Source organism: Cynocephalus volans, chromosome 14 (assembly GCF_027409185.1).
Source record: "Cynocephalus volans isolate mCynVol1 chromosome 14, mCynVol1.pri, whole genome shotgun sequence".
Lineage (NCBI taxonomy): Eukaryota > Metazoa > Chordata > Mammalia > Dermoptera > Cynocephalidae > Cynocephalus > Cynocephalus volans.
In genome coordinates, this window is record NC_084473.1 from 96775148 (window position 1) to 96788129 (window position 12982).

A 12982-nucleotide genomic window follows, 5' to 3' on the forward strand; every position below is an offset into this window, starting at 1 on the left:
GAACCAGCCCCACTTCCAGGGGGCTGGGGGGGGCCACTTCTAGGTTTGGCCCACACCAGAAAATCCCCTTTCAGGCACTTATGCTCCTTCTAATAACCCATCCCTCTCCCCCTGCCTCCTACCCTCACCCTGAAAAAGACAAGGAGCTCAAACAACAGGGAAGCTGGGTTTATTCCAGTGATTCCAGTCTTGCCATCTGGGGACTGTCCAGAGAAAGGAGGTCCTGGTTATAAGTAACGCCCCTCGGCTCGGGGGCCCCCCAGTCAACATCAGCCCAGGACCAGGCTGCACAACCCCAGCCAGTGAGGAGGGGGCGAGGCAGGAAACATGAGACTGGAGTTGGCCTGAGGCCTCAGATGTCCCCCCACTACAGCCTCAGCCAGACCGCAGGTCCTGGGATGGGGCTGGGGACGTGGGGGTTGCAGGCCCTGGGCAGGCTGGAGCTCAGGCACATGCCACCTCAGCCCCCTGCCTGCACCCCGGGGGCTCCTCAGACTTGCTCGCCAAGCTGTAGTAATAGGTCCGCATGCGCTGCTCCACGGTCTGGAAGTCCGGACGATCCTCCCACCTACGGTCGGGGGGGGGGGGGGTTGCAGATCCAGGCCACTGACCACACCCTTGAACCTAACTTCAGCTTGATGGTGGGCATGCATGGGGCACAGTTGTGGTGGACTTTCAGGGCTCAGAAAGGTCAGTGGGGCTGCTGGGGTGATGGAATATGGTGAGGTGTTCTGGGACTGAGAGTACTGGAATCCGGGTCTTGCTGTACCACCTAGGAGAGGTGGAGCTGCTAACATGCAAGATGCTGGGATAACCACACATCCAGTGTCGACTGGTGTGGACTTAGGGAACTGAGTTCACTGGGAGCCAGAGTGACAACCATTGGCTGTGGGGTGACGGACGATTGAATGCTGAATTACTGAGTGTGTGCCGAGGGCCAGGGAACGAGTGTGCTAGGCTCAGGCTTACATGGGTGCAATTATGTGGCCCATAATCAAGCAGAAGGTTAGTATTGTGGGTGGGTGTGGCCAGTGGGGTCTGGGGTATTAGTCGTACTGTGTATGGGATATCTGCATATTCTAGTGGGGTGTTAGATGCTGCCCTCTTGGAGTATTGAGGTGTTGGCGCACTGGGTGTTTCCTGATGGAGGCCGAGTTAATACATGTTGGAGTAGAATGGACTGACCAACTAGGGTGTCTATTTGCTTGACTGGTTGAGTATTTAGGTGTCAGTGTCATAAATGTTGGCCAGTGGGGTATCAAATGTTGGAATGTTCACACATTGCACTGTAGGGTGACAGCTTGTTTGGGTGTGTTGCCTGTTGTCTCATGGGAAGTTGGGATATTGATGGTGTTAGGAGTTGGGATGTTCACGTGTTGGGCTTCAAACAGACAGAGGTGAGGGGTTGAAATACATTGAGTGCTTGGGTTCCTAGGTGCTGGCCTGTCTGGGTAATTAGGCGTTGAGTGTTGGTTGGTGGAGGACTGAGTTATTAGACACTGGAGAATTATCCCATGCCCTGAGTATTGGTGTTGTATGTTGGGTCACAGAGCATGGACTTTGTCTGAGTATCGCAGGATCCATGTGTTGAGTGTTGGCTGCTGAAGGGCTGAGGTTTTAGATGCTGGAGCACTGGGTGTCCGCAGGCAGAGTGTTGGGGTGCTGGTCCACTGGAGCACCCTAAGGCCAGCTTGTCAGAGAGCTGAGTGTAGATGTAGGGGGACTAAAGGTACTGAGTGTTGAAAAGGCCATGAACTGGATGAGGGTCTTTGGGTGGGATGACAATGGGTAGAGTTATGTTGACTCTGACTGATCAGGCAACAGAACCTCCTGCCCCAGGCCCAGGGCTCAGTTTGGCTGGGTCCCTCCCATCCCTGGCACTCACTTGTAGATCCAGCAGTCACTCATGAGTGTGTACATTTCAGGTGGACACTCTGGAGGGCACTCCATCCTCCTGCCCTGCTCAATGAAGGCCATGACCTCGGGTCCCTTCATTTTCTGCTCCAACCAGGGCATGTGTGAGTAACCAGGGCCCCGTCACCCTCACCCCCACCTGCCACCGACCCGCCTCTGCCCAAGCCTACCTTGTAGGGCTTCTGGCCATAGGAGAAGGCCTCCCACATGGTGACCCCGTAGCTCCAGACGTCACTGCGGCTGGAGAACTTGCGGAAGTTGATGCACTCGGGCGCGTACCACTTGAGCGGCCACTTCCCCGCTGAGCGGGCCTGGGGAAGGGGAGATGCTGCCGGGGGAGGGCTCGGGGACCCTCTGCCCACCAAACCCACCCATCTGGGCACCCCAGAGGTGGGGGCTTACGGTGTAGTAGCTGTCGTCAGCACCCAGTGCCTTGGAGAGGCCAAAGTCGCTGATCTTGGCATAGTGCCGGTTGACCAGGAGGACATTGCGGGCCGCCAGGTCACGGTGCACAAAGTTCTTCTCCTCCAGGTACTTCATGCCCATGGACACCTGGTGCAGCAGCTCAGCCACGTTGCTGATTGGGACCTCCTCCCTGGCGTGGGGGGAAAGGCAGGGTCAGCTGGGAGAGGAAGCCCAAGTTCCCAGGGGGCAAAGCCCACTTTCTGACCCAGCTGAGCGTGGGCCAGATTCCCATGTGTTCCACAGACGCTTCCTGTGTGCCAGGCATGAGGCTGTGACTGTGAACAAAACAGGCAAAACCCCTCGTCCAGTCTCCAGGTCTTAAGTATCACCTGTGTGCTACAATTCCAACCCATACCTCTGCCTGCACCCTCAATGTGCCCTCGGGGGTCTCATGGACTTCTTAGAGATAATACAGCCAAAGCTGGCCCCCTGATCATTCACAGGCACATGCACCCACACACCAGCTCCCGCCCCCTATCTCCCCCAGCAGCTCCGTCCTTCTGTGGCACGCCCTCCCCCCTCCCGTCTCTCACATCTGATCTGTCAGCAGACCCTGGCAGCTCTGCCTTCAGAATCTCTTCAGAATCCCACTTTTCCCACCTCTGCTTCTGCCACCCTGATCCAGCCCCATCAACACTTACCTGGACCAGGACAGGTGGCTCCACCCAGGCCTTGGGGCTCCCTCCTGGCTGCTTCCTAGTCTTTTTGTTTTTTTAAAGCCTACAGCACCCAGTATTCCCAGGCAGTCTCCCATCCAAGTCCTAACCAGGGCCGACCCCATGTAGCTGCAGATCAGTGGAGATCAGGCACGTTCAGGGTGCTGTGGCTGTACACTGCCTTCCAGTCTCGTCCTCCCCCCATCTGAGTCAGATCCTACCCCTCTTCCCCACCCCTGCTCACAACTTCCCAGGGCTCCTGCCTCACTCAGGCTACAAGCCCAAGCCGTCTTCACAGCCCACAGGCCCTGCACCATCTGTCCCATGACCTCCCAGCCCGCATAAGCTCCCTTCCACCACTCCTCCACTGCACCAAGCACTGGCCAACCTCAGGGCCTTTGCACGGTCTGTGCCCTCTGCCTGGAAGGCTCTTCTCCCAGATCTGTGCTTGGCTGCCTCCCTCAGTTTGCTCAAACCTCACCTTCTCACGGTGCATCGCACCCTGACACTCCCAGCCCCCGACCTACCCCCTCACTCTTCCACAGCACTCACCCTCCAACATACTTTACACTTAATCATGACTATTCCTATGGCCTCTCCTCTCCAACCAGAACACAGGGCAGGGTCTTTGCCTCTTTTATTTGCTCATGAATCCCAAGTGCTTGTCACAGTTCCTGTCACCGAGAAACTGCCCGATAAATAACAACCAAGTGACTGAATGCATGAGCTGGGGACATGCTGTGAAGGCGCGTGCACCAGTGAGAGCATGGGTCAGTGAAAATGTGCGTTGGGGGCATAAGAACTCGTGTCTGTGAGGCTAAGGGCATGAGGCACATGAAATGGCAACATTTCTCGGTAAAGGGCTGAAGATAAATATTTCAGCCTTTGCAGACCACATGTGGTGTCTGCCACATATTCTTGTTTTTCTTTTCTTTTAACTTTTAAAAAATGAAAAATAACGTGTGGTACAAAAACAAGCCGTGGGCTGCACTGTGCTGCCCCTGCTTTAGGTCACAGACAATCGACTATCCTCCATCTCCCACGGGTCATGAATTGGGCCCACAGAGTCTGGGTCACAATGACAGAGCTAATCCTTCTAAAGCTCTTACTAGCCCTGCCAGATGCACTTGATCAGTATCAACTCGTTTGATCCTCAAGAGCCCCTTGAGGTAGATGCTGTTGCCGTGGTACCCAGGGGAAAGTCAGGTGAGCAGCTCTGCCTTGCAGGCACGGGTGTGGGTGTCGGGGTGTGGGAAAATGAGTGTGTGCACTCACGGATGTGCACACATGGGAAATCGGGTACGCACGTTCCCCATGTGAGTGCAAGTGTGTCTGCCCTGCCCTGGACGGCTCCAGTGGGTGGACAGGGCAAGCCCCCAGCCCTCTGCCCCCTGCAGTCCCGATGGCCCGGCACCCAGGAGCTCACTTCTTTCCAACCAGGAATTTGTGCAGGGGTCCGCCACCCGCCATCTCCATGACAAGCATGAGGGCCTCGGCCTGGCAGACGCCGATGAGCCGCACGATGTAGGGGTTGTCCAGCTGGTGCATGATCTGCGCCTCCCGCATCATCTCGTCTTTGTCGGCCTTCTCTGTGCTGTGCTTCAGAACCTTGATGGCCACGTCGATCTGCTTCCTGCCCCAGTTCACGGCATGTGGGTGGGGGGGGGGAGCAGTGCAGGCCTACTGGGGTGCACATTCCCACCCCCGTCTCTCTTCTTCCCTGCCCTGTGTGGTGGGCACTGGGGCTCGCCACCCACGTCAGGGCCAAGGCACTCAGTCCTCCAGTTGCCACGAGTGTCCGCTGAGGACATTTCACAGCCGAGTCCCTCACCTGGAACTGCCTGTCTCACCCAAAGTTATGCCCTACCCAGGAGCAGCCTGTATCCAATGACCAGTCCATGCAGGGGACAAACGGCCCCTCTGTGGCCCCCTTGGGATGGACAACTGCAGCTGAGCCCAACCTCCCCTTGGCCCAGGCCTACGTCTCTTCCTCCCTCTCAGGTGTCCCCAAGCTCTCTCAGGTAATCCTCCAGCATGCAATGTCCTGTCCTAGACTCTGTTTCCCAGGCAAACTGATGTGAAACAGACAGACCTTCCAGCTCCCATCCCCCCACCCGCCACATAATGGTGTCCCCACCACAGCACACGGTCATACTTGCGCATGCGGTAGACACCCTGGCGCACTGAGCCAAAGTTGCCACAGCCAAGTTCAATGTCAGCTATGAGGAGGTTCTCACGCTTCAGGAAGAGCTTCTTGTCCTTGAGCTCCTCAGGGTCACTGTAGGGGCTCTCGTACACGCTTGTGTCCATGGGCATTGGCCGCGGCTTGTCTGGGGATTCTAGACGTGCTGGGCACACACACAGCCGCGCACTCCCAGGTCAGGAGCAGGGAGAGGGCAGGCGGGGAGGAGGGGGAAGGGCAGGGCAGTCTCAGCCCCCACAGGGCAAGTACCCCAGACAAAGGTGTGCCCCAGAGCATGCACAGGCACGTGGGTGCACATGTATGTTCACGCGCATGCATGTGCATGCATTCCCGGTCACAGCTGTGGGTGCCTGTGAAGCCATGTACAAGTGGACTGTAGAAGAGTGTGAATCTGTGTGCATAGTGAGCCAGCTGGAGCACGGAAGTGTGAGCATTCACACGTGTACACCTGTGTCCAGGCCTGCCCATGTCTACATGTGCACCACACAGCCATGTTTAGGAGGCCTCCAAAGGTGAGCATCTGGGTGCATGTGTAACCACGTGTGTTCTTCTCTGTGCACACATGTGGACAGGTCTGCATCTACATGTGAAACACATGAGCACCTGCAGCTTTAGGAACACGTCCGTCTGGGTTCAAATCCCGCTCTGCCACTGCCTAGGCAGGACCTTACAAAGTTACCTGCCCTCCCTTTCTCCTCTGCAAAATGAAAATAATGACCATAACTACTTCATATGGTGTATCGGGAGGATGCAGTGAGCTCATGAACACGGTGACCTTGGAATGTGACTGACACACAGTAGACACTCAGCAAACCTGTGCCTGTGCACAGGGAGCCCCCAGTGTGGCTGGGAGCAGTCCCCTGAGTGCAGTAGGATGGACATGCACACAGGCAGGCCTGATGGTGTGGCCATGGCGTGAGCACAGGGTAAACCAATGCAACCGCTGCAGACTGGGCCTGGCCCACACCCTGCCTGCCAAACCCCACAGCCCAGCCAGGGACCCTGCTCTTGGCCTGAGCCCACCCACACCTCCATCTCTGCCAGCTCACCTGGTTCAGGGGTGTATCCATCTGAGTTGAGGGTGTCAATCCGTCTCTGAGTCTATAGGTCACAGGGTCAGCAATGGTCAGCAGTGCCCGAGCTGGGGGCACCCAGCCCCTTTCATGAGACCCATATCCACTCAGGACTCCCCAGAGTCAGTGCTGAGGAAGACCCTCTTCCCCTCCACAGGGACCCCTTCCTCCATCCCAGCCTCCCCCAGGAGCCCACCCACCCAGCTCCATGCCTGGGTCCCCAGCTCTGAGATGCCACCGACTCACGTGGGTGAATGTGGAGGGGTGGGCTGGGAGTGTGGGAGCAGCGGCCCCTGGGGAAGTGGAAAGGATAGTGAGGGGGTGGGGGATGGGGCTCCTGCCCCCCCAGCCCAGCCTGCGGCCACTCACCCGAAGCAGCACTGGCGCTGGTGTTGGGGCAGGCCTCCTTCAGGCAGTAGATGAGCCCATCAGCCTTGAGCTTCAGATACTCCACCAGCTGCAGAGAGGGGAGACAGGGCAGGGCCTCCTCTCCTCCCCGGAGCCTGGGCATCCATCACAGTGCTGCCCCCAGAATGAGGTGTGTGGGCAGCCTACCTGCCAGAGTGTGTCAAACTTGGTGCCCTCGGGAATGCAGTATTTGCCTGCCTTGTCCTGGCTGATGAGGTAGTGGTACACGGTTTTCCCGTAGATCAGGGACAGTGCATACGTGCCCTGCTCCTTCCGGGGCCTAAGCCTGGGGAGGCAGGAAGGAAATGTCACCCCTACAGCCACTTGGGTGCCCTCCTACTGTGCTCAGTGTTCCCCCCACCCCCACACGCTATGGACTGCACTCTCCAGAGCCTCATGGAGAGATGGCAGGGACTGGGGAAGCTGAGGCCAGATTCAGCTCAATCTCCAGACCGGCTAGTAACAGGCCACAGAGGGAGGAAAAGAGAGAAGGGAATAGCCATGTTCACAGGGGAACACACAGTCGTTCAAGGGCAGATACGCGGCCATTCACAGGACCACCCACATGGACACTCAGCCCAGCATGGCCAGACAGTCAGCCACCCGTGGCTGGATGCTCGGCCATGGAGGTGGGGTGTACATCCACCCACAGGGGGACACCTGGCCCTCCACAGCTGAATAGTTGGCCACCTATGGCCAGACGCTTGCCGTCCACAGGTGCACTCAGCCATCAGGGGATACAGTCAGCCATCAATAGCAGACACAGAGCCCCTCACAAGGGGACACACAGCCTTCAACAGGTAGACTTAGAAAGGGGACCAGACCCCCCCTCCCACAACTGGGCTCACCATGGCAGTGGCTTGGGGCCCACCCAGGGACCTGTGGCACAGAGAAGGGGACCGGACACCCCTCCCACAACCAGGCACACTCCAGGACCTGGGGTATGGAGCTAGGGATCGGACATTCTCTACAACCAGGCACACCGCCAGCACCAAGGAGCATGCCAAAAACATCTTCTCCATGTGGGTGGCCTACCACAGCCACCATGATAACCATGGCTACCGTGAAGGTGTCTAGATGCCACAACTGCCACGCAGATCGTCCACCAGCCACTGGAGTGTATTAACACAAGAAGAGTCACCAGCAGAGATAAAGAAAGGAGGAGGATGTCTGTCTCCACAAAGCCCATTTCAGAGTGACGGAAGAGGCATCTGCTCTATGATTGTATTGGGGGACCTGATCACACCTCTCAGCATTGGACACATCATTTGGGCAGCAAATCAACAGAGCAACCATTATTCTTTCAGAGGGAGAGAAGAAATCTAGGGTGATTAGAGGGGGGAGGGAACAGGAAGGGGGATGGGGCGGGATTGGACAAAAGGCATAAATAATAATTACGATTTGTAACAATATGTATGCTAGTAATATTGATTTGATCAACATATCTCAATGTTGAACCCCCCAAATTTGTATAATCAATTTTGATTCAATAAAAATAAAAAAAGAAATTAAAAAAAAAAAAAAAAGAAACATTCTCTTGGGTAGAGAAAGCCATTTCCACACAAAGACCTACACAGGTAACACAACTCCATGACTAGCTCACAGGGCACCTTTGTGCAAATCAGAACAGGTCACCTTGTCATCACAAAGGACTGACATTTAATTGAAAGGGACCCTTGACTGCCCTCTGCTGGAAATTTGTCAAGATAAATACACAAATTTTCCATGTCTGATGGGAAGCAAGCCCCTCAAGGGCGGTGCATTTTTGTGGTGAGAACCTGTCCACCCACATCCCCCAGCCCCGAGTACACACACACGCACACACGCACGCACGCACGCACGCACGCGCACGCACGCACGCACGCACGCACGCACACACAATTTAGAGTCAGACACTGGCACCCTCACATGAGACCCCACGGTGAAACCAGTCAATATCTCCCACAAAATACTGTGTTGTGAGTCACTGGCACAGGTTCTACTCTGGGGTTAAGTGTAGATTTCCAGCGGGGATGGGGGCAGCTGATCCCGAGGCCTCGCAGCTGTGAAAGGTGTAGGCGCCGACCACTAATCTCAGCCACTGCGCTGAGTTACCGAAGGGCTGGCTGGGGGGGCGCAGCAGGAAGTAGCGACCGGGATGGCCACGAGTGGGCACCCTCAGAGTGGAAACGTCAGACAGGGCTTGGCCCTGCCCGTGGATCTTCATTCACCAGATATTTGCTGAAGTCGACCACATGCCAGGCACTGTGCTGAGGGCAGGGACACAGTGATACAAGACAGACTGAGCCCACCTTGCACTCAGACCCTTCCTTAGGCCAAAGGAATGGGGAAATATCCCCTAAATCACCACAGGAGAGCCTGAGTGAGGGACAGAGGGGCGGCTGTGACCATCCCATTGATTCCTGGACAGCATATTCTCCAGAGAACAGCACACTGACGAGCCATATAGTTCCCAGGCTAGCCCATAACAGTCTGTGGATACGTGGAAAGACAGGAAAGCTTGGAAACGTCACTCCAATTTACAGCTTTCATCTCCGAGGTAGTGAAAAAATTTTTTTATCAGCAAACAGCAGAATCCTGCAGAGGGAGCTGCACCATGTAGGAGATCTGCAAGCAATCTGCACAGACCTCACATGCATAGGGGATACCAAAGAAAGGGTGGCTTCCTCCAAGTGGGTTGGCCCTGGGAGACGGAATGGCCTTTGGGGAGGGGGGTGATAGAGAGGAGTCAGCCTGGCACGGACTCAGGCCAAGAAGCAGCCACGAGAAGGAAGGCCCCAGGAACTGTCCCCCTCAGACTTCTTGGGGAGAACACTGGACTTCCTGAGGTCATGGGGGAGAGGCAAGCACCAAGTTCTCCCTATCTCCAGGCCTGAGTGACCTCGGCTGACATCTGGATAACATCCATTACACAAAAGAACCTGTGTCCAAACCCCAGCAGCAGCCCCAGGAGGGCTTTCAAACACCCAGCAGTTTTTAAAACAGCTTTAGAGATGTTTTTACAGTAACAAACTCACAAACAGCCACATGGCCTCAGATGCGGCTCACACATGCAGACACACACTTTCACCCACATATAATAAGAGCTAACATTTAATGCATTTTTTGAATATGCCAGATACCGTACTATTGCTTTACACGTATTAATTCATGCAGTCCTTATAACAGACGCTTGGGGCAGGCACTGCTGTCATCTACGGAACAGCTTGCAGTTGCTTCCACACCCTTCCAGGGCTCCACTTCACTCAGGGTCAAAGCCAAAGTCACCTCCCCACCCTCCCATCCTCCCACCCGCCCTCTCACTCGTCTCCAGGAACACTGACCTCCTCAATGTCTCTTCAACATGCCAAATAGATAGATGCCTGCCTCCTGACCTTTGCACTCGCCATCCCATTTGCCAGCAACACCCTTCCACCTGAGAGCTTCACAGCTCACCTCTCACCTCCTCTGTTCTTTACCCAAAAGTCACCTTCTCAAGAAGGCTTCCTCGGCCACCTAATCTAAAATTGCAACCCCTCCCCACCTACACACACGTGGCGCTAGCCACCATCTGACACAGTCTATATTTTGTCTACCTGCCCCACAGGACCTGCACCTGTGTCTGTCTGGCTCACTGCCATGTCCTCGGTGCCTGGTGCAGAGTAGGTATTCAGTAAACACTGAACGAAGAAGAGGAAATTGAGGCAGGCAGAAGTTCGGCTGCTTGCTCAAGATCTACAGCCGGTAGGTGGCTGAGGTTGGATTCCAACCCAGGCTGGCAGCTCTGGAGGCTTCCCTAGTCACTGCCACTGCCTTCCCATATGAAAGTCCCTTCGCGCATCAGAAATGCATCACCCACTTGCACGTGTGAGCACAGGCACATCCCTCAAGGCACACTCAGGTCTGCCCCAGCCCCCAGGCCCCACATACAGGAACTTGCCGTCAGTCTGCGTCCCCGAGTAGAGCTTGCGCTCCGCCTCCTCGCGCGTCAGGCTGCTGTGGAACCAGGGCATCCGCTCGTGGGCCGTCGTGGCAATGAGCTTCTCCACCTGGGGCGCCTGGCTGATGATGGCCTGCTCCAGGGCGTCGCCCTAGGGGAGAAGGGGCGAGGAGGATTGCACGTGTGGCCAGGGGGGCGGCCACGGGAACCCCTTTTCATCTTCTAGAGACCCCCCCCACCCCACCCGGGCGCCCCTAGGACAGCCTCCGCCATCTCCACGGTCCCCTCCCCAATCCATCCAAGGAAAGACCAGACCCCAGTCTCCACCTTCCAGCCCGGCCCCAAGCGCATCCCCCGCTTGAAGCTGCAGGACACGGCAGCCCACCGTCCCCGCCGGCCGCCCTCACCTCCAGCTTCCACGTCTGGCGCACGTAGTCGCGCACCATGGCGTCGCGCAGGCCGTCGAAGACCCCGGGCTGCGGCTCCAGGCCCGCCGGCCGGTTGCACGGCTTGCGCAGGTTGCACGGCAGCCCGTCGGGGTCGCGCGAGTAGAACTCGCAGAGCTCGGCGGGGCCGCAGTGCGCCTTCCCGCCGGCGATGGCGTAGGTGCCGTTGAGCTGGCGCTCGATGGGGAAGTGGTGGAAACGCACGTCGTGCACCAGCGACAGCACGTAGCCGCCCAGCGAGCGCAGGCACTGGCGCAGCAGGAAGAGCCCGTCGGCCATGCCCGCCAGCTTCAGGTGCTCCTCGGCCTCGGCACGCGAGATGCTGCCGTAGAAGAAGGGCAGGTGCGCCGCGGGGTCCGGCATCGCCCCTGCGCCTCGCCAGACCCTGCGGGGTCAGAGGGGGATTCCACGCACGTCAAGGCTCCGCCGCCCTTCCTGGACCCTGTCCGTTGGGTCCACAGACAGCGGGGGACACGCCGCACAGGGGGGCATCTGTGCCGCGTCGCTGAGCGCGCCGGTCGTGCAGAGCTGGCTCTGGGCCCCAGTCAACTCGGAGAGGAGCTTGCTGGGCACAGATCGACGACTCTCACACCCACCTCTGACTCTTCAGAGACCTCGTGCAGAGCCTGGACACCCCAGCTGGTCCCCACGCACCGCCCCGGGAACCATCTATTCATTTCCCAAGCACGTGTTGATTCTTATTGTGTGTCAGGCCCGGGGCTGGGGATGCGGATGCGTAAAGCAGACACGGTCCCTCCCTGTCCTCCCGAAGATTGCACTAGGAGCGGGGGAGGAGTGTGATAAACAGAGAAAGAAATAATAATTACAGGTCGAGATCAGGATCATAAAGGAAACAGAGTGATATGAAGAAATAGAAGAGGTCACTGTAGCTAGAATGGTCACCTTCTCCGAGGAAGTAGCATTTGAGCCGAGACCTGAAGGATGGAGAGAAGCAAGCTTCCAGAAAGCATGGGGGGACCACGTGGGGCAGCGACGACAGCAGGTGCAGAGGCCCTGAAGCTGGACAAACTTCGCTCACCGCAGGAACCTTCCTCGTTAGCCTCCCCGTCGCTGCCTTTCCCCTCTGCTTTACCAGTTCCCCGCTCCCTGCCCCTCTGCCTGCGGTGACAAGTTTCTACAAAGCATGAGCTACTCTGAATATTCGTCAATAGGGAATTGGTTAAGTACATTAGGATTTAACTCCAGCGTAAACTTCCATACAGCCATTAAACAAAATGAAGTGTGTGATTGGGTGGAGAAGAAATTAAGGGTATTTAGACAGATAAATATCTGGTAACTTATTTTAAGATAACTTAAAATTGTCTACCCTCAACTTTCTGGAGTGCTGGTGATATCCTGTATCTTGATAGGGGTTGAGTTACGTGGGTGTCTGCATTTCTAAAAACTCAGAGAACGTACACTTAAGATTTGGCTATTTTGTTGTATTTAAGCACACCTCCTCACCTTAATAAAGAAAGAACCGTAAAACACTGAATCCTAGTTAAGGGTCTGCATGCAGAAATGTTTGAGTGTGATGGGTACTGATGACTGTAATTTACTTGAAAGGCATTCAAAAACTAACATTGATGGATGGACAGAGGGGGATGGATGGATGGATGGATGGATGGATGGATGGATGGATAGATAGGTAGATACAGCCAACGCTACAGTCATTTCTGTTATATAAAGTTACCACGAACATTGAATTAGCAAATACTGAACCATTTATTGCTCCCAGAGGAAATAGAGTTAGGTTCCTGAGAGACTCTGGTCACATTTTAATCAACCGATCAAGACGCAATCTTGTTTTATGTGTGTTTCTGTTTAGAGACCCTTTATTTAATACAGTTGATTCACTGACACTGAACTCTCAGCCAGCAGCACTACAAGCTTATCTA

At 55.9% G+C, this 12982-nt stretch overlaps 1 protein-coding gene across 1 annotated transcript; it reads right to left on the reverse strand.

The window, feature by feature from the left end:
- Positions 1-444: 444 nt before the first annotated feature.
- Positions 445-11450, reverse strand: LOC134363281 (tyrosine-protein kinase ZAP-70). The gene is made up of 12 exons (XM_063078862.1): positions 11046-11450; positions 10629-10789; positions 6867-7005; positions 6681-6768; positions 6558-6604; positions 6288-6339; positions 5191-5383; positions 4462-4668; positions 2317-2509; positions 2085-2225; positions 1886-1998; positions 445-568 (listed from the first exon to the last, which is right to left on the reverse strand). Exons 1-12 carry the CDS (start codon positions 11445-11447, stop codon positions 445-447), a joined length of 1860 nt encoding a protein of 619 aa, XP_062934932.1. The 5' UTR covers positions 11448-11450.
- Positions 11451-12982: the final 1532 nt, after the last annotated feature.

Coding starts and splice junctions, on each gene's coding strand:
- LOC134363281 (XM_063078862.1), bottom strand. CDS start 11,447: ATGCCGGACCCCGCGGCGCACCTGCCCTTCTTCTACGGCAGCATCTCG. Junction 10,790..11,045: donor GCCAGACGTGGAAGCTGGAG/GTGAGGGCGGCC, acceptor CTTCTCCCCTAG/GGCGACGCCCTGGAGCAGGC. Junction 6,769..6,866: donor AGTTTGACACACTCTGGCAG/GTAGGCTGCCCA, acceptor CCCTCTCTGCAG/CTGGTGGAGTATCTGAAGCT.